This window comes from Sinohyriopsis cumingii, chromosome 5 (genome assembly GCF_028554795.1).
Source record: "Sinohyriopsis cumingii isolate HCF-2022 chromosome 5, ASM2855479v2, whole genome shotgun sequence".
Taxonomy (NCBI): Eukaryota; Metazoa; Mollusca; class Bivalvia; order Unionida; family Unionidae; genus Sinohyriopsis; species Sinohyriopsis cumingii.
The window spans coordinates 84,560,178-84,584,902 of NC_142965.1; the positions used below are offsets into that span (position 1 = coordinate 84,560,178).

General features: G+C 33.2%; 2 protein-coding genes across 3 annotated transcripts in view; one reads left to right on the forward strand and one right to left on the reverse strand.

Moving 5' to 3' along the window:
* Positions 1 to 7,660, forward strand: part of LOC149799649 (serine/threonine-protein kinase TBK1-like) — a 110,653-nt gene extending 102,993 nt beyond the window's left edge. For both annotated transcript variants that reach the window (XM_089958993.1, XM_089958994.1), the window contains exons 18-20: positions 33 to 166; positions 2,581 to 2,643; positions 3,110 to 7,660. In XM_089958993.1, the coding sequence (XP_089815119.1) occupies positions 33 to 166; positions 2,581 to 2,643; positions 3,110 to 3,161 (249 nt within the window). In that variant the 3' untranslated portion in view covers positions 3,162 to 7,660. The remainder of the gene's footprint in view (positions 1 to 32; positions 167 to 2,580; positions 2,644 to 3,109) is intronic.
* A 4,242-nt stretch (positions 7,661 to 11,902) lies between these two features.
* The window catches only part of LOC149799650 (membrane-associated guanylate kinase, WW and PDZ domain-containing protein 1-like), a 209,479-nt gene continuing 196,656 nt past the window's right edge, over positions 11,903 to 24,725 (reverse strand). The window contains exons 23-24 of the mRNA XM_089958995.1: positions 23,770 to 23,908; positions 11,903 to 23,225 (exon numbers count right to left, since the gene is read on the reverse strand). Of these exons, the coding sequence (XP_089815121.1) occupies positions 23,071 to 23,225; positions 23,770 to 23,908 (294 nt within the window). The 3' untranslated portion in view covers positions 11,903 to 23,070. The remainder of the gene's footprint in view (positions 23,226 to 23,769; positions 23,909 to 24,725) is intronic.

Sequence of the window (24,725 nt, forward strand, 5' to 3'; positions counted from 1 at the left end):
GTTAAATTAAAGAATTTACCTTTGCTTTGTAGTTTGAAGATGTATGTGTTAAAAAGATGAATGATATACTGTCATGTATAACCAAGTTCATGAGCACTTCTCAAGGGGCAACAGGTGAGAGTATACTGCCCAGACAAAGTGAGTCAGTGATCAGGGTTACAAACATGTAAGTTTTATTATTATTATTATTATTATTATTGTGATGGCGAAACATTACTTCTGGCATTGATATTTTCACAAATTGACTTCAGGCGATAACATTAATATAAATACAATGTGACCCTGCTATAACACGGTGATTTGGAGCCATAGAACCCGACTGTGTAATAGAACAAACCGTATTTTAAAAAACCGGTCAGTTAACTGAAGTAAAGGATGCATGTACCCAAAAAAATTGCGGGGGGGGGGGGGGGGGTAATAAATGCAGGTGGTAAAATATGTGCTTCATCAGAGAAATACACTATAGTGAAAACAAAGATGGCATATATAATAGTTTATTTTGTTTAGAGAACCATGAATTGGTACATACATGTGAATACTGTTTATAAATACATGTCTTATATATAGCATGAATAGAGTATCAACACTGTGTACTCACCTGCAAATCTCATATACAACGAATCCACAATACAAGTGATTCCATCAAAAAAATGCACACACACAGATTTAAAATATTCAATAATTTTGTCACAGGTCATTTTGGTTTGAATTCAGAGGAAAAACATAACACAATCACGTAACGAATGACGAAGCACATTTACTTTTCAGTACATCCAAAGTCGGTAAAAGTTTTAGTTTGCATTTTAAGCCGCCGTTGGTAGCATTTGTAAGCATACACTTTTTCCCTGCAAAAAGGAAACTTTCACGGCACAGTTAATGTGTTCCAGTCACGTTGGAAAATGCAAAAATCCATTAGATTCCATAACTTTTATTAAGTTTGGTACTGGCTTCCTTTGAAGAAAAGTTCTTTGTTTTTATTGAAGATTGTAGTCGGCTTCATTTGATGAAGGGCGCATGCATTATTGAAGTTACCACTAAAGGCCAGCTTTGGACAACCAAACAAATGCCCATTTCTTATTGTGGCAGCAACATCAAATAATTGTATTGCATGATTGAGACTGATTTTTTTCCATTTGGTGAGCACGTTTTCATCACAATGCATGCTTCAAAGGTAATCTGTTTCCTTTGAAATTTATCTGGGTACATTTTTAAAAAGGAATTGGCCATCGTTAGGACTAGTCTAGTTACTGTTCCTCCCTGCTTATTGAATAAAGCAATAAGTAAGATATTATTTTACATTTGTGGTAGCAGCTTGATGCTGCCTTCCACGCATGCATCAGAATTTTGACAAAGTGTCAACGGACGATAGAGATGCAGGTGTTCTTGTCTGATGACAGGGATTATTACAGAAAATGTGAGTGTTCTAAGGATTTAATTCTGAGTGAAAAGAAGAGGAATTTTACTTACCATCCACATGCAAATGTCAGTCTTTGTAAATATATTAATTACTAGTGAGTGGCCAAAAATCCAACGAAAGATAGATTACGAGATGATGCCTCGTCCGGTTGATCTCCGTTACCAGAAATGTCAACAACAAAAAAGCAGATATCTCACAACATACAGTACTCGTGCTAGATGTCAAGATAAGCGGATTATGATATAACAATGCACTGTTTAGATGGTTTGTCAATATGAACAAAGAGTTTGTTTATATAACACTAAATAAATTTCAGCGCATTTTATATCAAGTTTACAGCTTCCTTTCATGGGACTTCTGAATTTCTCCACTCCAAACAAATGGTTTTATGTACAAAAACAGCCAACAATGTTGCCAATAAAAAATCACCAGATGGTATATTTTGCTACCAGTAAGGATATAAAGTCCAAGTTTGCGACATTGGCGAAGCTCTTCGCGATCCCAGAATAAACTTTTTATACATTATTTTTTGTACTTTTAAGAAGAAAACACTACTTTTTCGTGTACAAGAAAAATACATGTAAAATTTCAGGAGCCACGTCACAATCGTCTTGTAATATTCATAAGCGATCTCTTCCCCCAAAATGATAATGAACTTTTTTTTAATTCGTACTTTTAAGAAAGAATTTTTTTTAGTGTACAAGAAAAACACATGTATATGACATTTCGGGAGCCATGCCACGACCGTGTTATATCCGAATTTGTGTTATAACAGAGCGTGCTATAGTGGGGTCACACTGTATTATGTAATATTCAGATAATAAACCAGTGTTAAATTCATAGTTTATTCAATGAACTTCTTGTCAAGTGCATCAAGTATTTGGGGCCTGTGAGCAAAACTTTCATGCAACTTGGTAAGTTAGATATAATTTTGATATCAATTTCAATTGAATCAAGAAAAAGATACTTTCAGACATTTATCTCAGTCTGTTTATTTTTTTTTTTTATATAACACATCTTATCTGAAGGGTTATAAATACCAGAATTAAACTAAGTAAATTTTCAGAAATGTAGTATTTATATCTAGTATTATTTTCTTCATAGAATATTTCTTATTTTTTCTTCTGGCCTTACATAATCACACGCTTTGTATTTTCATTTAGGATTCAAGAACTTAAAACTTCAAGTCAAGAAGTGAGAGACAGTGTTCATGAGCAAACGAAAAGGTGACCTAAACATAGAACATGAATGATAGTAAACTAATCAGATATTTAGCTAGAAGTTAAAGTTGCTTTTAGGATAGGCCCCTCCCCTCAAAAATTGGTTGATGTTAACTTTCTTTAACAACTGTCACTGTATGAAAGATTTCTAATTAATAGATGTAAATCATTGTCCAATGGCAGAAAGTTCTAGTTTCTTTCTTTCTTTTCAATGTTTTCATCAATTTATTTTCATTAAAATACGAGTTTAGAAAAACTAAAGATAAAGGTTACGCCGATTCATATTAGATCAGAAAAGTCAAAATCAAAGCTTCTCATGGGCAGACGAGAATAGTTTGGAAATTGCATCATGGTTATTTTATTATTGGTTTGTCCGGTAATACAACTCGGGTATTTTATTATCTGCATGTGTTGACCACATAGCTTACAAAACAGATTTTTAATTGGACATCTTTCTTTGAAACTATTACAGGTTTTCCAAAGAGCATCCAGAGCAGGGTCATACAGAAGAATCTATACAGTAGAATCAACAAACTTTTTGTGCAACATGCCATTGAAATCCTGTTCTTTTTGTTGTTGTTGTTGGGTTTAATGCCATTTTTTAGCACACAATAGGCTATGCATGGCGGCCACTATTAATGGTGGAGGAAGAACCCAGGAAAATCCCAGAAAGAACCACCGACCCACGAGAAGCTACTAGCAAGTTTGATCACATACCCACATTAGGTGAAAATAGCTCATGGCCAGGTAATGTTTGAATGATAATGATTAAACAAAATACAAAAAGACTCTATAAGAAAAACTTATTATGAAATAATCACCTGTAATGGTGTTTTAAGAAGTAACAGTAGATAATCTATACATTTTTTTAATATTATTTTTTTGTATAACAATGTGTTTCCAGTCAACTCTGTTGCAGGGATTTTATCCTTCAGAGAGACCAAATGCTACATGGGATGCATACATTTAAAGGGACTACATTTTGACGGCCCTTTCTGATGTCAGACTTGACAAGTAATGGACACAGAGTTATGAAATGTAAAAATGATTGTTATTTTCTGTCATTAGATATTCTTTAATATTTGCAAATAATACTATAACGCATTTATAACCTTATGTGAAAGAATAAGATTATATTTCTTATGACAATAAAGCAATTTTTCCATTCCTAGTTTTACTTTAAAGTTAGTTGAATAGAGAGAGGAGCAAAATTCAATTTGGTAGGTGTGTGTATGCACGTTTTGGATTTTTAGCGTAGCTTTTTTAAAAAAATCAGTCATATTACTATGTCTGCAGTGTGGCAGTTTATAGTGATGTCTAGCACAGGGACATCATGCTGCAGACATGTAGCTTCATGTCCCACCCAGTCACATTAAACTGACACCAGGCCGATCATGTTAATGCAGAGCTTCAAGCGAATCAGCTGTTAGTACCATTTTTATAAGTCTTTGGTATGACTCACCGGCGTTTGAACCTGCAACCTCCAGTATCTGAGGTGGATGCTCTAACTACTAGGCCACTGGAGCGGTCCATTGGTCAACTGCACAAGAAGCAACTGATGTCATGAAGTATATACAACAAAACTCTGTCATTGTGGCAACATCTTTTCATTATTTTTTATAATTTTGTGAAATATTTTTCAATTCATTCAATTAAAGTTGATAATTTTCATTGTACATTGTTGAAAACTCTAACGTTTCATTTGAAAACAGCACCGACATTTTTAGCACTTAAATAATTTTATTAGATAGTGATTATGCATGATAGACTTGATAGACTGTATAATGATACCCACAAATCACATAATCATGCATTTCAAAATCTTTACATTGTTAATTATGTTCACTTGTTACTTTGTATGCAATATGCATGTCTGCACTTGTCACTGGAAAGGTATGTCTCTTATAATTTGTTCTGTTCGAAGAAATGTGAGCTGTTTTTGTTTTGGTTGTGGCTAAGTCACACAGTCTATACTCTTCATATTGAAGAGTGTATCTTATTCTCCATTTGAGGACATTTTTCTGGAGATACAACCAAAACTCATGGTTTTATCTGTGAAGGTTACGCACTGAATATTTTCATTTGTAAGGCACCATCTTGAATAGCCCAAGTTATTTCCAGTACCACATCTGACTCAGCAGTATATCATGATTCTTGATTTCTGTTAAAATATTTTAATGCCTTTTTTATTTTCTCTTATTTTAGTTAACTCAGTGGCTGAATTATTGTGAACATAAAAGTGAAATGTTTGAAATTGAAGTATACATGTATTGTCAATGGAAAGTGTGTTTCTTGAAAAAAGTCCTATTGTAATTTTTTGCTGATCATGTGATATTGATTTTGAGCAAACAGTCATTAAACATTCATTGTGTAAGAACCGTTTATAATTTAGACATGCTTCATTCATAGGATCACATTTTATAAATATTCACATATTTGTATGTGGCTACAACACTTGACAAAATATTTTTGTTGACAATAAAATACTGTCACAATTGCCTTACTGGTATAATTCTATCCATTCGTATATGTCACATAACCTAAGGCACTTTTGTGTACATTTTTGAAGAAAAATTCAACCAGTTTTGTTTTCATATTGATGCCATCATCATAATATATATTGTATAAGTCAGTGAACAGGCTCCTAATGTGAATACATTTATTATTATTATTCATACAAAATATGATATTTGTCTGTTATTGTTTATTACATCATTTTCAGATAAAAGGGATGTGTTTCATTTTTACACATTGAAAAAGATAATATAATATATCGATGAATCATATTAAAAAATCTAATGGCGACTAAATGTGAAATATACATTGCATGTCCCGTATTTCAATCACCGAGTATATTATTTTTTATTATACCATCAGTTCATCATGAGAGTATATTGTTTTCCAAATTATTGAAGACGTGCAATTTAATATATTGTTTTTCTTAAAGCTAAATCTTAATTGTAACCTTAGCAAAATAAACACCACCTGTACTTGGTAATAGAGTGACAAATCTCATATAAAACTGTATTCTATGTACATTATTTTTATTCGTAATTGCTTAGTTTGTCAACCTAATTATGTATTTCATATATGTAAATAATTATTTTCATTCATTGTTTATATTGTTTGTATTTCAGTTTGATAATTTGATTGGAAATTTATTATTTCTCATTTATAAATATATATTTTTCTATTTTTGACTTGATTCTTATCATTATGCGTTGGTGAAAGGTGATAGATAAGCATCACCTTTCACAAAATTTGGGTTTTTCTATATGTATTGGTGTGCTAATAATTCTGGAAATACATTTCTTACATGTTCCCATGCTAATATATATTAATTCTATCCATGTCTTGACACTGATATTATTACAGCTGTCCATAATATAGATAAAAATTGCTCTAGAAGAACAGGTTTTGACCAACAAACTACTATAGCTGTGGCAGTTTCTTTACAAATGATATTGAGAGTGGATGATATATACTTATGTGTTAAAGAGAAATGTACACAAAATGCAGACTAGTAACATTTTGTAGAGAATGTATATTTTCGATTATTTATACAGTGTTTTATAAAAAAGTGTTGTTATTTAGGTTGCTAGAAAGAGAGAACCAGTTGACAAGACAACAAATAATTTCACAGCAATTTGTAAGAACTTGTATATCACATTTTATCTTTAAGTAAAATATTCCTTCTTAGAGTTTAGGGTAGGAAATCCAATACCTGTTAAATGCATTCCATCTTTAAGCATTATTTTCATGTTGTATTTCTTGATAAATACTTAATTCATTTCATACTTCCTATATAAATCGACACCTTTCTTAATGAAAAACTTAACCAATCAAATGGAGTCAAGCTGGGTATATTGATCTTGATACAAACTGAGAATGCTCCGTAACAACCATTTCTTTCTTTTATTTATATAAGATTTTGTTACTGTTTTCTACTTGAAAATATGCAGTACTTAAATGTGAAAGCTAGAAAGACCAGAAATTATACATATTATATATAATAGAAGTCTCCTAGGTGACTGCTTAACCAACCAATACACCAAGACTTTAAGTAAACACTTAGCTGAATGGCCTTATTGACAAGCAGGCCATTGGAATGTCTGTTTTAAGATGCTGCTTGTTGTGTTAGTCCATGAAATCAGTTACTTTTGTCTGCTCTGGATCGAAATTCTGGCAATTTTGTTGGAGCACAAACTGAAGCTCATGGTTCAAGAATTTTACACAATTACTTTTCTCTATTTCAGTTATAATCTTCACAGTTCTTTATGAATTTAATCATATCTTATATTTTTCTTATTTTCAATGATTTAAATAGCCTGCAAGAATCACATATGAATTGGGAGTTAAAATTCTTAAGGTATAATAAGCCATGATTCAAACTCCTCCTCACCAAAAGGTAGTTCATATGTGAGTATTGATTGGTATCTAAAGCAAGAATACTATGGGAACAGAGCAGCCATTTTTCTTCTTTCCTATCAGAATTTTTTAAAAGAAGAGATGTTTGTCTTCCTGTTGACCAGCAATTGCATCATAATTTTTATATCCAATTTTACAAGGTTTTCTAGATAATTAATCGCCATGCACTGTTGATGGGGTTGGGCATCAAAATGTACTGGAGTCAGCACTACTGTCAATTGTTTCGATGCACTTTAGTTGTCAAGGTGTAAAACTGGGTGGGAGGCACCGAGTCAGTTCAAATTTATATTAAGGTACTCAGCCTATGGGACATACTTTTAGTACAGAATGAGCTTGAAATTCAACCAGGAGGAATATGGTATGTGACAATGATCTAGAAAATTATACTTCTCAAAATCAAAAATGTGGGAAATGAATTTAAAGATCAGTGATTTCATCATGGATTTAATTTTTTTGAGACATTTTTGATGTTCACTGTGTCGTTACATACATGGTGATGATTTTCCTTTTCTTTTTTTTTTTGTATTCTGCAAATAGCAATGGAATAATCCAATCATTTCCTCAGTACAAAGTGAATAAACATCTTTCCCCATCATTTAATCTTGTATAATGTATCAGTTCTGAAACTGGAGAAATGAGCAATTTGCTCATGTAATTTACTCCCACTATTTCACATTCCACCCACTACCCCTTGACAGTGGCCATACTCAAATAAGGACATAACACTTCTGAGATAGTGTTAATACAATTATTGGTCAGAATGTATATCTTGCGATGATCACAATAACATGCACTAGCAACAGTCCACTAAAAACTACAAGAGTAGTTACATTCATAAAAAACTGTCATCCACTTTTTCAAGGTGCAAGTCAAAAAAGGGGCAGTAACTCAGACAAAATTCAAGCACAAAGGTTCTTGAGCATATGCATCTTTTAGATGATGATGAAAGGTACCAAGTTTCATAGCAATCCATAAAAAGAGGCACAACAATCTGGAGCTGGTTTCTGTCATACACTGCATTAAGCTACAAAAGTGCAATAACTCGCACAAAAATTGTTGGAGCCAATTTGACATTCTGTGGATCATTAGGCCTTGGCCATGACATTAAGTTTCAAGGCAGTCCCTCAGAAACTGCAGAACTAGATGCACTGACAACATAGTATCATAAACTGCATTAACCTACAAGACAAAAAGGACAGTAACTACAGTGCTCAAAGTATTTTGTTAATATGTGTATCATCAAGTGATGACCATAATCTTACATTTCATACAATTCAATTACTGCAGGACTAGATCTGACAAAAGATTGATACAATGCATCAAGGTACAATAAAAAGGGACATTAACTCTCAAAAGAATCCGACCAGCAAAAAATTTTGTGTTTAATACAGTGATCCTCAATCTGTGTGCCGTGGGAATTTTGAAAAATATTTAAAATTGCTAGCATTTTGAAACCTTGAACATATTGAAAAATTAAATGGTAAATCAATGTCGCAAAAGTTAAAAAAGTAACATAAAAAAACGTAATCTCTGTCAGTCTGTCATTCATTGGTTCCTTTTGTAATGCGAGATCTCGGGAGAAAACGATAAATTTTTTCAGTCAACATTTCCCGAAAAGAGCCTGAATGAGTTTTGGATCTCAATTAAGAAGTCATATACTGCAATCAGTTCAAAAGCAATCAAAGTAATTCTGCTATTTGTGTTTTCGTGGTTTTGTGAGTTTGGATTTTCAGCATGACTGAAATCAAATCGAAAAAGAGAGAGAGACTTCTTAAAATCTACGATGAAATGGGCGCTTGTTTATCGACTTTGAAGTCTCGCTTCAATCTGATTTGCTCTCGAAAGCAAGCACATCCTTCATATAAAATTTTAAATTAAATATATATGTAAAATAAATAAGTTCTTCACCACAAAAATTGTTAAACCTTTTCAGGTGTGCTGTGAAAATCTTTTTGGTGTGCCGCAAGACAAAAATGTTTGAGAAACACTGGTTTAATACCATTTTTCAACACATATATGGTGGCCAGTATATCTGGTGGAGGAAGTACCAGGAAAAACTGTCAGAAGAACCACTGACCCACAGTAAGCTACTGGCAAGCTTTCTCACATACTTACTTTGGCTGATCCTCAGGCTTGAACAGACAGGTGAAATGCCTTCAACCACTTGGCCAACAGGGAGCCCCAGCAGCAAAGTAATTTGCTCTGTGCACTTTCAAATCATCACCATACTATTTAGCAAATTTCACAGCAAACTCTTCAAAAACTGATACTGCATGCACTTAAGAGATTGTGCTCTGAACTACATTAAGATACAGTACAAAAAGGGGCGATGACCCTAGTAAATATTGTGAATGGAAAGATGTCTGTAGAAATGTGCATCTTCGGGTGGTGACCATAATATTTACCAAGTTTCATAGCAACACAAAAAACTGAGGGTCTACTTGCACTAACAAGACTATCATATAGTGCATTTAGCTTTTAAAAAGTGAATAAGTTGAATAGAAATTGCTTAAGTTAATTGTCAATATGCATATTTCCAGGTGATGATGATAATATTACAAAGTATCATGTCAAATCCATCAAGGGGCCCCGAGTGGCCAAGTGGTCTAAAGCGCTCTCCGTTATGGATCACTGCCATCTCACCTCTCTCTGCGTGGGTTTGAGTCTTGGATTCAGCCAATGTGGATATGTGAGAAAGCTTGCCAGTAGCTTCAGTGGTTCTTTCCGGGGTTCTTCCTCCACCATTAATACTGGCTGCCATGTACATCCTATCGTGTGCTTCAACATGGCATTAGACCCTACAACAACAAATCCATCAAAGACCGGGAGACTAGTTGTTCTAGTAGGACTGTGTAATGCATTATTATAATACACAAAGGGCAATAATTCTAACCAAAAGGTCCTTTACTGACCTGCACATAATAATTGTTGTTGTTGTGGGGTTTAACGCCATTTTTCAGCACGATAGGCTATTCATGGCGGCCAGTATTAATGGTGGAGGAAGAACCCGGAAAACACCGGAAAGAACCACCGACCCACGAGAAGCTACTGGCAAGCTTTCTCACATGCCCACATTGGCTGAATCTTAGACTCGAACCGCCGCAGACAGAGGTGAGATGGCAGTGATCCGTAACGAAGAGCGCTTTAGACCACTCGGCCACTCGGGGCCCCCACATAATAATTAATGACCATGATACTAACCAAGTTTCATAGCAATCCATAAAAATTGCAGGACTAATTGCACTAATTACCTTGTTCCTTACACAGCTACAAAACATAAAGACCAAAAACTAAACAAAAACACTGAAAGCAGTGATTTTCTGATTTGCATATCATCTGCTGATGACCATAATGTTTTCCAAATTTCATTGCAATCGATCAAAAACTGAAGGATGAGTTGCAATAACAAGTTCAGGTTGGAAGGAGTCAAAAATTAATATATACTTCAACTGAGGCAAGGTAAACCAATAGCCAACATATGTGTCAGGTGTTGCTATAAGCATTAACCTGCCTGCATTACCATGCCCGACAAAGTAATGCACATAAAAAAATACACACAATACATTAAAATAGATGTCTTTAGGAATTCATTGATTGTGCATTCTTCTGGGATCTAACTGTACAAACTTGTCTATTATTTTATCCTTAGGTGCCCCGAAAAGTGAGGCAATTGTCCTAGTGCACTATTGTGATAAACCTGCTGTACCATCATGCACCTACCCAAACTAAAATGATAACAAAAAAGAACAACATTCAAGTTATAATGCACATAATCATTATCATCAATATAAGAACTGACGAAACTTTGGAGCAATAAAACAGGTTGATACTACAGTCTTTTTCTTTAAAGACAGGCTTTAGGTAGTATAAGAAAAATATATCCCTCAAGATTCTTTTAGAACCATCTTGACTCTGTGTCATGAAAAGCATCAAAAATACCTATTCCATTAAAGATAAGAGTTAAATAGTACATAATTGAAAACTAACCCAGCTTTTGTCAGTGATTATTTTAGTAACGGTGGGCATTTTGTCTATGATTATTATTTTAATAATGGTGGACATTTTGTCAGTGATTATTATTTTAGTAATGGGGGGCGTTTTGTCTGATTATTATTTTAGTAACTGTGGGCATTTTGTCAGGGATTATTATTTTAGTAACGGTGGGCATTTTGTCAGGGGTTATTATTTTAGTAACAGTGGGCGTTTTGTCTGATTATTATTTTAGTAACTGTGGGCATTTTGTCAGTGATTTTTAATTTAGTAATGGTGGGCATTTTGTCATTGATTATTATTTTAGTAATGGTGGGCATTTTGTAGTGAATCTGCATAATCTTTACAAAATGAAATCCCTTCATTCAAGGATGCCCCCACCCCCTGTTAAATTTACCCTAATTCAGCTGAGCAGGTTTTGCAATGACATGAGTTAATGTTTTTTTCTAATTTTAGTATAGGTAGCCATATTTGATGGCAGATCAGCATCATTTGTAAAAACTTAAAAGTCCTTCATTCCTGGGTGCTATCTAAGTTTGGATGAAACTGGGTTTTCAAAAAAAATTTTTAAAAAGAAGTTACAAATAAAAATTGTAGACATAGGGAGAATATGGATAAAGGGTCCTTTAAAGCAGAAGACTGTCATATATATATTTATGTAAAATTGTCACTGAATGCTCAGTTGTTCCACTTTTCTGACCAATCTTTGATTTTAATTCATCATCACACCACAACTAAAATGGTACTGACTTAAAACATCACCTGTAACTTTCAGTAACAGTAATTGTCAGGATTCATGCAAATATGTAATTCTAACAAAGATAATAAAAGAAAGCAAGATTTAAAATTTACTGTAATATATATCCTTTATTTCTGTACAATACAAAAATTATTTTAAGTCACTCTGAACTATATGCAGTCTATTTACAGCAGCTGTACAGTGAAACATGACATGATTCTGACACAGATGAACAACACACCGCTGTACAGTGAAACATGACATGATTCTGACACACAGCTGTACAGTGAAACACGACATGATTCTGACACACACAGATGAACAACACACAGATGTACAGTGAAACATGACATGATTCTGACACACATCTGTACAGTGAAACATGACACGATTCTGATGCACACAGAAGAACAACAATCACTATGATGGATACATATATACTAGCTGAACATCTCGACTCTTACCGAGACAAAGATATCAAATCATTTTGCATCCGAAATATTGATGATGAACATAATACAACAACCTCATCTAATGCATGAATAATTCTAGTGTAGCTGCTAATATGGCTGATCAATATCAGTCTTTCCCTAGAACTTCTTAAGTTGAGGCCAATTTATAAAAGTATACCATTCGTTAAAGATGCATTTATAAATTAAATATAAGGTAGTATTAGGTGAATAATTTACAAATGAAAGATAAATAAGTCTCTGAGAACATAAAAATCACACAATGAGTGCTTATTATGATAATTTCAATAAAAAAGTTAACATCTTTTTCTCACTGACTTTATTGTACTTTAAATTAATCATTCTACTGGTAATTTTTTTGCTCCCAAATTTTACATTTTCTGTATCAACAAGAAAAAATCCTAATATGAATATTAATCTCCAAGGTGATAATGAGATACTGATGTGGTGTCAGACTTAATGCCTATTTTTATTCTTAAAAACACATTTTGTGCTGTATTATATCCCTAAAGATATGTACACAGATTGTCTTGTGGTAATTATAAAACTCTAATTTTAAGCATTGTAGTTGAAATATTGACTGGATAATTTTGTAGCTAAGTTACAATAACAAAAGTGATATCTGGTAATTACACGTATTTTACTACAGGATCAGAGATAATCCAAATGGATTTGACCGACTTTTTTTTAGTGACATCTTAGCTGGAGATAACTTAGCAACTGAGGCAATTAAAAAGACAGGAATGGCACTAAGTGTTACATACAGTTAAATGAATGAATATATATATATATATATATATATATATATATATATAAACTAAATGCAAAATTTATATACTTTTCTGAGGACTAAAGGACCTCTTTTTTGTGGTTAAAAACTGAAACGGAATAATTTCAATGCTCTATATGTAAGGGAACCGATTCAAAGAATTTAATTGGTTGAGACTGAAATAATGAAATCCTTCAAGTAAATCTCACTCCAGATGTATAGTAAACATTGTGCCATGCTATATACATGAATTATCACAATTCAGACCTTACTCCCTTATCTCCATTTTTTAAATCTTGCATATGTTTAATTTCATTTTGGGGAATCACTGCTGTCCAGCATGATTGGAATAAAATTTAAATAAACACTAGGGACAAAAAAAACTTTCAATACAGAAAAAAAAATTTAAAAAAAATGAACCTCTTTACCACATAATTACTTGCAGTCTGAGTAAACATTCACTTAATGGATGACAAGTGCGTGTGAAACAAAACAAGCCATAAAAACTGGCCATATGTGACACAAGTAGATGGTCTTTACTGCACAAGATAAGTAACCTCACAACTGTTACTTATTCTTGATTCTGTGTTATTTTATTAGTTCCATATACAAACGTTTTACCTTACTTTAGCGGATTTAGTTTTTGCTTACAAGTACAACAAATCCTGCAGATTTAAAAAAAACGAGGAAAAATCATCTATTTCCATTCAACAGCAGAACTGCAAACCCTGATGAGTGCGTTTCAGTAAGGCAGTTGATTATTTTCCGTAAGATTGACCAGTTTTCAGTAAGGTGTAACAAAATATCAATTACTATTGTAAACCTGGAAAACGTAATTAAAAGTTTGATGCAGCGATGATGAACATTATGTTCAACTGAAATGTTTGTCAACTACACGCAGACTTTATTTACCTCTAGTACAGTTCCACAAACTTTAGTTCCAAACCCTATGCAACTCAATGACTGGTTGCTATCTCTCAACTTGACATAATTCTTGGAAATTCTTTTTCCATTTCACATGAAGACGGCAATCATATCTCCCGCCACGAGATACACTCAAATTGGCATATGATGTCCAATAAACGTAATTGTGTCCTTTTCAGCTTCTATTCACAAGAATCAGAATACTCCTTTTTATTCTTCTGTGTTAATTTTTAGCACTTTGTTAGAAGCTTTTTTTCCCTTTTGTCTTAAACATGCATTGCTTTCTGGACCCCATTTTAAATTTTTTTTTATAATCAATAGTTTTATTATGCAGACACTTTGCATGAACAATTAGGTGCAGTTTAAAGCATCTGGGGTGCTGCTGTAAAATTAATTTGGTTCCCTGACTTATTTCACTAATCCTAATATCAAACCCAGATCCATATCAAACACGGATGAACAGATTATCTGGCAACTATCATTTTTCTGTAGTTTTTGCTTGTATGCTGTAAGTCTGCATTTTAAGGGTAATTTTTGTAAGACTTAAAGCAAAATCATAAGAGTTGGCAGGTCTGCAACAGCTGGTATAGACCATCTACAGGAGGGTTATTCAACAAATCAAGTTTCCGTTACAACCTATCTATACAATGCTATAACCCAAGAATTAAAACTGTTGTCCTTCTAAACAGCATATCTCATGCCTGTAAGATGTGCCTTGATGAAAAGGGAGATAACCAAAAATATATGCCAAGCTTTCTACTGAGAGTGCAATGCAAACAAAAATTTTAGTCACTAAATATGACTGTCCTTCATTGCAATACGAGTTTGGTTATTAATATCAGTCAAAGAAGCAAGTTGGCAAGAGGATAAAAACAAAAAAATAACAAACAAAAAAAATACTGACCCAGTCATTTTTCTATCACATGGAAATTAAGGACATAACCATTTAAATACCAATATGCTAGGTGGTGGTTCTAGTGAATAAAATCTATCACAGTGTATTTTCCAGTTATCTTTGTATTTGTACATGTAATGGTCATGTTTAAAAAGAAAATGTCACAACTGTGTTGCAAAATCTATGCTAATGTATTGACTAATTCCTGCATAAAATGCATAGGATTAGGCCAAATAACATACAAGCTCTAAAATTTCATACTTTTCAAAACTTGTACAAGATTACACCGATTGCACCAATTAGACGACTAAAAACAAAAAAAAAAACTTGAAAGCAATAACAGACACAAAACAATCATTACTGAACTGATGTCTGTTAAACTGGTTTATTGAGCCATTTGCATTGATTTCATTGGTTTATTGTAGACAACAGAAGAAAAAGTACTGTACAAAATTTAAGAATTCCATTTTGTCACGAAATTCCAGAATGATTTGGTTTAATACAAAATATGTATCGATTAAAAGTAAACGTACATTTTTCAAAAAATATTTCAGTATTAAAATCTCATGCAGCACAAAAGTTAACTTTTATCTGAGTAAGAATAAGTTAGCCCTAAGGTTTGATCTTTAAGTTAGATATGATATTAGCAGCAACAGTACAATACGGCATACTTTAAGAACATTCTCAGTAAAGGAAAAAATAGTTGTACACAATTTTCTGATCAAAGACCAAAATCGGTGTACTGCCTGAAAAGTGCACAGCATTTTGGCTTTTCTTTCATAAAATAAATGAGCTTTGTGTACAGGATTCATCCTGTTACCAAGAAATTTTCAACAGAGTGAACATCGTAACATTTTCAAATTTAATCTACATCTACCAGTATCTTGCTATTATGCTTTGCTATTGTACCATAAAGTCTCGCTTAAAGTCAAGTCAAACTGCAAAGAGTAATAATGATTCTGATATACCGTAGCATAATGCACTTGCCAATCAGGGTCTCTGTTGTTTGTTCTACTGATTACTCCTAACAAACTGCACAAATCCAGATCTGCCAGCACATTATGTGATTGCTGATCTTGGTCTGTGCAGTTTCCGGTTTGTCTCGTCTTGTAAGAAAGTACATGCAGTAAGTGCTGTATATATTCATGTACAGGTTGAATCAAACTACAAACAACATCAACCCTGATATGCTATTACATAATACACTTGGAGATCTGAGTCTGTTGTTTGCAGATGGACTCGACTTGTGAGTCTATGTGGTACTATACTATAGGGTAACCTCTTACAACAGATTCATCATGATGTTGAGATCTTACACTGCCTCTGCATTAACAATACATCCTGGCATTTAACCTGTTGTTCCCTGCAAAATCAACACATGGTCAGTGTACAATATTGGTAAAAACATCACTGAAAATCTCAAAGTAGGCCTTTAAATCAACAACTGTGTAAACACTGCTGAAAATGCCTAAGTTGGCCTTTAAAATCAAGACCTTGCTGAAAATTCAAAATTAGACCTTTAAAATTATCCACCACATAAACTTGCTGACATTAATTGTTGAAATTTCCCAGTAAGCTTTATTAATTCAAATCAATTTGTGGGTCAAGGGATAGATTTTATATTCAGGATGTTTCTTTCTCAAATTTGGTGCTGGTAAAGACGTACAAAGTACATGTAAATGGTGAATATACATGAAATGTATATTAATACTCAAATAAAATAAAAAAAGATCTAGCCAGTTAAATAGTTTTTAGGAAAAGACATTCATTTCCTGAAAACGTGTTTTAGAATACAAGTCTGTTAACATTGTTGTCCTAAATTTCATTATCAAATTATCTCCTTGTCAAAATTCAGCTAATAATTTCTACAAATGACAGCACATTTTCTTTAGGTATCAGAAGCAGAGCATCTTGCACCAGAGTTTTCTGAAAATGAAATCTATGCAACAAAAATTGAATAATTATTATCTTCTGTGACATGGCAACAAAAAGTTTAAAATAATCTGGGCTTAATTAATTCATACAGAATTATAAAAAAAAATTATTACATGATAAAAACCAAAATTTTTTTTAATTAAGTGTGCAATCCTCTGATAGTCCAACTCTGATGTACATTTGGATGACCTTGGGCACTAGGCATCAGATTTATATGACAATGTCTGAGAACAGTACGTGATATTACACATTTAATATTAGCAGCATACAGTGCATTTTTCATACATCGTATCCCTCACATTATGTGAAGAAAAAAAATCCAGTGATAAATGGAAAAATAATCACCAAAACTAAGAAAACAACCCTTAAATTTCCATTCTTTTAAATCTGTACCCAACAATATGAACATGTTCACTAGCCTTAACTAATTTTTAAATAATGGCAGTATTCACAGCTTACATCCAACAGCTAAGAAACAAAGGTCCTGAAATTTTGGACCAATTTTCTAACCACTGTTTTTGGTAATATCTTGCGAGTTTCTCCACTAAGATATGCAATCAGCTAAAATGTTCTAACAGAAGACATGGTTAAAAGACTATAGACTTTCTTTTTACAAATCTGATCAAATATTTTTTTAAAAAGATGAAAATGAATCTGAGAAATGCTGATTGCACAAAAATATCTGGCCAAATCGCAGCCACAAAATGTTTCTTAGGACTGAGATGCATGAAAAAAGTTAGCATATAAAACACAACCTATGTGGAAATTGGAGACGAAAATAAAATGATGTCAGTATTTTTACACAACCAAAATGGCTTCACTAACGCTAGAATTTTAAATATATAACATAAAAAATGTGATTGCGTATAAGAAAATCTATGACAGGTTGATACTTATAAATAATTCAGACCTTTAACATGTTTTCATTTGTTAATAGGCACAATTTACTTTTTGCAATCGAGTTATACTTGGTCGAAAATAATGAGAAATAACTCAGTCGAAAACAATGAGTGAGAAATATTTTGTACAGCATTCCATTCTTGGCACCAAACAAATTCTCTCTATACAAAACAGTGTATTCTTCATCATCTGGACTGGTGAAGAATACATGAGTGTGTTTATAGCAATATTTAAATGCAGTGTTTCCCCTGCTCAAATTCATTTCTCATTCAATGCAAAAATTAAACCTGTACTACAAAATCAAATGGTAAGTAAGAGGCCACACACTGGGTACCTCCAAGTCATTGAAATTTAACACATATGGAGAGAAAAGCCAATTTTAAGAGATTTCAGAAATCTGAAATTTCAGAGTTAAGTCAAAGTCTATCATAAATTCTGCATGTCAAATATAAAGAGCTGTATCCAGTCTTGCATAAATGAAATCTTCAACACTATATTTTCAAGAGAAGCTTTCCTGAACTGAATAGAAGTAGAAGAACTTTCATAAACTAAAATAATGATGGATTAAAAGTCAGAAAAGAATTATTATGCAGTGAGAATGTTACTGTTATAATGAGCCATGAAAGAACAATAAAACACAGCAATATCACACAGGCTGTAAAATAAATACAAAGACATATTTTCCATGTTACAACTTCACAGCGATCAATCTTATAACACAATCTGTTATCTCAATGAATAAAATTCAAAATGATTTCTGTTATACAGACATCCCTTTAATCTTATTACAAAATGATAATACAAGTATATAAATGTTGATATATGGTTAAAATGATTAAGAGTACTGATGTATTTTAAAATAATATAAAATTTTTGAGTAGAAATGAAATTATAGGACCATATTTTGTTCTCAATGTTTCGATCTGTGCATGTAAACGTGCAAATGATTCAATGTCTGAATACCCCAATGTCATAATATATTTTCAGACTCCACAACATTAAAATTTATCAGGGATAAAAGAAGACAGGATTAAATACCATTTAATTAGCAGTGCCCAAAAGTTGTCAGAAATCAATAACTTATATAAGAAAAATCATGGTGAAATTGTCTCCCAGTCCTTTAAGATAAGGGGGAAAATTACAACTTTTAAAAATTGTATTTAAAGTTTTACATGTATTCTCTTTGAAAATATAACAATAATTTTGTCATTCTGAGGTAAACTCAAGAAAATATCATGAAAAGGTGTATTCCCACCCGGTCATGCATTCTAGAAACTTTTTAAGCATGAAATTCAAGCTCAAGTTCATTATACCAAAATCAGACAAGATTTATTATTTTATTACCTTATGGAAATTCAGTATCCTAGTATAGGAATTTAATGTAAAGATCCTGAAAATTCTGAATCAACTTAATTCAAGCCAAATAGTTTAATTATACAATGCAAATGGTCAAGTTCCAGACTTTCTTGGCATGTTTGAAATAACAGCAGTCAGTAATAGTGAGAATAAAGTCACATAACTGAGCACACCAAGAGCTGGTCTTAATTGCTAAAATGTTTCACACAATCTCAAATAAACCATAAATATTTTAATGCTTAAGTCGGCCACTGCAAGCTGTACTAAATGACATTCTCAAAACACTCTATTCAAATTCAAATTTTAAAAACCTATTAAGTGCCAAACCAGGGAGTAAAATAACCAATCATTAAAAACGGAGTTCTGAAACAAATGATCTTTTGATCTGCACTGATAAAACAAAAATGCCTCATCCATAAATTCATTTCTAGCCCATACATTATGAATTTCATCTTAATGACAAAGTATATTATTAAATTAGCCAGAAAATGTTTTAACTTTGATTTCTTTAGTCAAGTGCTAGAGATAAGCATACATTTTTTAATAGATTTGCATACATTAAACTTGTGCTAGACAAATAATTAGAACAGGGATCTTTATAGGATTTCTTCTATACTCAAAATATTTCACTGGCAACTAAAAAATATACATCAATCACTGAGGATGTCTATCATGCAAGTACAACATTTTTTCTTCTTCTGACATGCAATTAAAATACTAAATATGTTCAAAATATCTCTCTATATAACTTTCTTCTAAAAATCAGACAATATTTTTGTAAGATACTGGCATAAATGTGCTCAATGAAGCAGAAAGATAAAATATTACAGTGCTCCCATGCTATAAAGCACCCCAGTATAGCATAGTGTCCCATATAAGACGTGTATGGTCACTGATCAAATTTGACTGGTTCTATTCCATTTTCCATATGATTTACCCTAGTACAAGGTAGCCTTGCCCATAAGACAGTACACTTTGATGACTCCCATAACAGTATTAAAGTGAGGAATCACTTTGCATCTACTGAATCTACTACTTTTCTTGTGTGCAACTATAAGCACACAACTGCAAACAGTATAGACTAAGATCTAGTAACACATTCAGTGCCAGCAAATTAGAGTCTACTACACGCACAGTTATCTTAGGGCATGTTATGCTGGCCATACAAATTTCTAATGCCTGTCACATGAAGCAAGTTAATTTCGTTAAAGTCAGCAACTCTCCATATGCAGATAAGCCCTCATGAGAAAGGATATCTAATAATAACTGTAATATTCTTTGGAAATTAAGTAGAAATTAAAATGAGCATAATAAAACTCTGGATACACTTGCCTGTGGGCAAGTAAATTTTCAAACAAAATTTATAAAGCCTGTGATGCCTTATGCATTCTTCATCTCCAGTGTTTGCAACAGCGTGTGTACTCTAACAATATTGACAATGGCAAACATGAATGTCTGACAACCTGCCATATTATTAATTCAACCTGCATAGCATCCAACAGATGTTTTATACTTAAGTTATGTGTACTCTAACAATATTGACAATGGCAAACATGAATGTCTGACAACCTGCCATATTAATTCAACCTGCATAGCATCCAACAGATGTTTTATACTTAAGTTATGTGTACTCTAACAATATTGACAATGGCAAACATGAATGTCTGACAACCTGCCATATTAATTCAACCTGCATAGCATCCAACAGATGTTTTATACTTAAGTTATGTGTACTCTAACAATATTGACAATGGCAAACATGAATGTCTGACAACCTGCCATATTAATTCAACCTGCATAGCATCCAACAGATGTTTTATACTTAAGTTATGTGTCTCTCAAAATCTACTTATTTTTTAACAACCGACAAATGGAAAAGTATCTATTAAAATGTATCACAGAAAACTTTTCCACCTGTTACTAAAATTCTACATCTATAACTAGTCTTCTAAAATGATGACAGAAACCAATGTGTACTTGCACTTTTTGCATTGATGAAAAACATGAAAGATGATTGTAATATCAAATGGCAATGGTCTAACTCTTTGATCATATTGTTCAACCAAAATGGCAGTCAGTCTCCTTAAACGGTTTATATGTTTCATGAAGATGTTTATTTGTTGAAAGCTGTGTCACCTAGACTAAGCTACATGATTTTATATGCAGTAAAACTATGATAACTTGAGCACTAATCATTCACATGACTCACAAGCAGAGACTCATATCTACCCAGTCCCACTGTCAAGAAAATTCTTCTCTTCTTCCTTAGAAAACAGAAAATTATAGAACACTCCAACCCAACATTTGGTTCCTTGGAGCTTTATGTTTTAGAAGCTGTTCTGTGCTTATATTTCATGTCAAATAGAGAATCTTCCGTACATGCTCATTTCCTATGAAATTTACTGAAAAAAGAACAATTTCTGTTTTGTAATCCCTGATGAGCAAAACATTTCAACTTATTCAATACACTTCATATTTTTGCATGAAATAAACCTATACGCAAGATTCTAATCATCAAATGGCAAATTGTGCTTGTTCAGCAGAATGTACAGGGATGTTCCATGACAATACACAGGTTACATTAAACTAAACGTATTCTGATTACACCTTGTGGGAAATCATGATGTGACTTCACATATACAAAAAATTGGTTTCCAAAATGCAATCTGAATGACATCATGTGCCCTATATACTCTCTTATAAGATGAGCCCAAATGCAAACTGCACAGGCCCAGATCTGCCATCGCATAATGTGTCAGAAAATCTGGGCCTGTGCAGTTTGTCTGGAGTAATCAGTAGAACAAACAACAGACCCTGATCTGCAGGTGCATATTGCTATGGCAGATCAGGGTCTGTGTTGTTTGCAGTTTGACAACTTATAAGCAAGTATATATACAGTAACAATCTGCGCATGAAAAATACTGTTCAGAAGTTGGCCTACAGGTTGCCAAATTTGAATTTTGCAAACAATAGTACTGTGAATGGCACATTATATATCTGACCCATGGTTCACTGTCCTCTATATAGATAACTGAACTTTTGTACAGATTCCATATTTCTTTTTTCAGTCAATGTAACCTTGATATTTGCCTTCTGACTCCAAAATTGACATTTCTTCCTAAGTGAATAGCCATCCATAAAGCTTGGGCCAGATCTGTGATGTAGAACTAATGTCACTGAGTGGAAACCAATTTTCTTATTTCAGCTAGTGATCGTGACCTCTGGCCTTTTAGCCCCAAAACAGACAGCTCTATTCAGCACCACAAGTGCAGGCCACCCAAAAAGTTAAGCTGTGGTATTACCTTCTATTTTCGAATCGACAAACAGAAAATAAAAGTCACCAGTGTCAAATTAGGCAGTTGTGAATTGACAGAATACACTGATTTGTTTTCCAAGTTAGCATTTTATGAAAATCCATGAAAGCAGAAAATAATAAAAACTCCCAAATCTACATGGCACAACTTAAAAATATAAAAATCATCAATTTTATCACTATTTGTAAGATGGGTGAACATCAATTGTTAAAATTATTTCAATGTTGTTTATCACTTGAACTAAAAAATGTTTGATCGACAGGAGATTCTTTCAAATAAAATTTACTGGTTTTGAAAATCAACAAGCTCAAAAAGCACCTCACAAAATGGAAACAGTTTTCTGAATATGAACTCCACCAGTTACTTTCCTGGAATAGACAATACATCTGTACAGTATATTTCTGCATAGGAATTGGAAAATTCCACGTCATTTTCGTGGACACTGACCACAATGCATATCCTTGGAAGGCTGTTACATTCACATAACTATTTGTGATCTCCGCATTTTACAGAACTGCGCATAACAAAACAGAAATTCCATTCTGATATGAATGCAGCTCTTTCCAATGGACACTCACAACATGAAAGCTAATATTTTGTGTCAGCTTCACCTCAAAAATAAACTGTCAAAATGAGTCAGACAGGCAAAAACAGAGATGCAAAAGACTAGAGTATGATTCCTCCTCAGTTCAACTGAGTCTCAATTTAACAGATCAATAGTTAGGATTGTTCCTTGATCCCTGGTATGTATAAAACTGATCCCCTGGTCGATCCATATTTCTCCGTCCAAGATAAGGGGAGCTCTGCCCTATCGGACCATTGGCCATTTGGGCGGATTGAAATCTTCCACCTTGAGGATGGCTTGGTTCTAAAAAGACATATATGAAATAAGAAATTTATCTGCATGTTTCTAAGTCATCATCACCATTAAAACATTTTTTTTTTTACAAGAAGACATGTCAACTACTGGAAGAATTTCATTTTTTCTTAATTAGATACAAATACTGCCTTTACACCAGTTTTAACATAAGTATGAACCTATTAGGCTTAAAAAATGGAAGTCTCAACTTTCATTCAGTTATGTCAAGACTGGGACAGTCATTTTAGCAATACCTTCAAGTTATATCAAAAAAACTTAAGAATATGGGCACCATCTGCACTTATAACAAACAGTTGAGGAAAATTATTAATGTGCTATGACAATCATACCCTAGAATGCTCAGTAAGATATTTAGAAGTATTACAGCTTCTTATTTCTTCTAAAATGTATTTACAAAACCAAAATTTTCTACTGTTTTGAAGTCATTAACTACATATCATTTTCACATATAATAAAAAATATATAAATCAGAATGTTAAATTCAATGTTGAATGTGAGCTGAAAATCTGAACAGTTGGCTGGCATTATTTACCAATACTTGGAGGTGGTTTTCCAGTGCGTCTGACTAGAAGTTTTACAGTTGGTCCTCCATTCTGAATTATATCAATGGCTTCAGAGTGGGTCATGTTGCCTGTCGTGTAGTTGTTGATTTCCAGCAGTTGGTCACCAACCTATAAACAATAATTCATATGTTAACTGTCACATGAAAAAGTTTCTTTCAAGACTTTGTTACTAAAACCTTGTAATGCTAAAGCTTGCAAATTTGCCTTGATCATTGACACACCATGGTAGCTGATCTGGGCTGATCCTTTGAATCAAACCCTCATTCTTTGATCACAAGTCCAATGCCATAACCATTTGCCAAAGCAAATCCTGACTGGTGTACTATCACCTACTGCATAGGTTATCATATTTACCCGTGTTCTGTGTACACTCAATAGTTAACAGTGTAGACCTAGATCTGCGCTGCACGATACTCTGGCAGAAGAGGATCAGCTAATTTATGATTGTATCTGAGCAGCATCAACCCTGATCTAGTGGCACATTATGCCACAGCATACTAGTGTTGATGCTGTTGTATCTGGGTAAACTCCATGCATGGCTAACCATGGTATTGACTAAACCATCCCTGCTGATGTGTAAATTTAAAAAAGCTCCTGGTATTGCCCTAATTTAAGCATAAAAAACACAGAACACTGAAACCCTTAAAGAATGCCTGAAACAACCCTTAGTGCAAAACTTAACCAATAAGTGACAGACTGAATGACAAGGGTTACAGTATGTCCCTGCCATTGTCATGGGGGTGGGGTATCATACAAAGTGAAAAATCTGATCTGTACATAATGTTAAAATTTCACTGGTGTAGGCACTTTGATTAGAGATGGCTAAAACAGTCTTGAGAAACAAACAAACAAGGCAATGGTACCATGCCAACTCAATTTCACCCTTTTAAACATAAATGATTAAATAGAAGGACAAGAAAGCAAG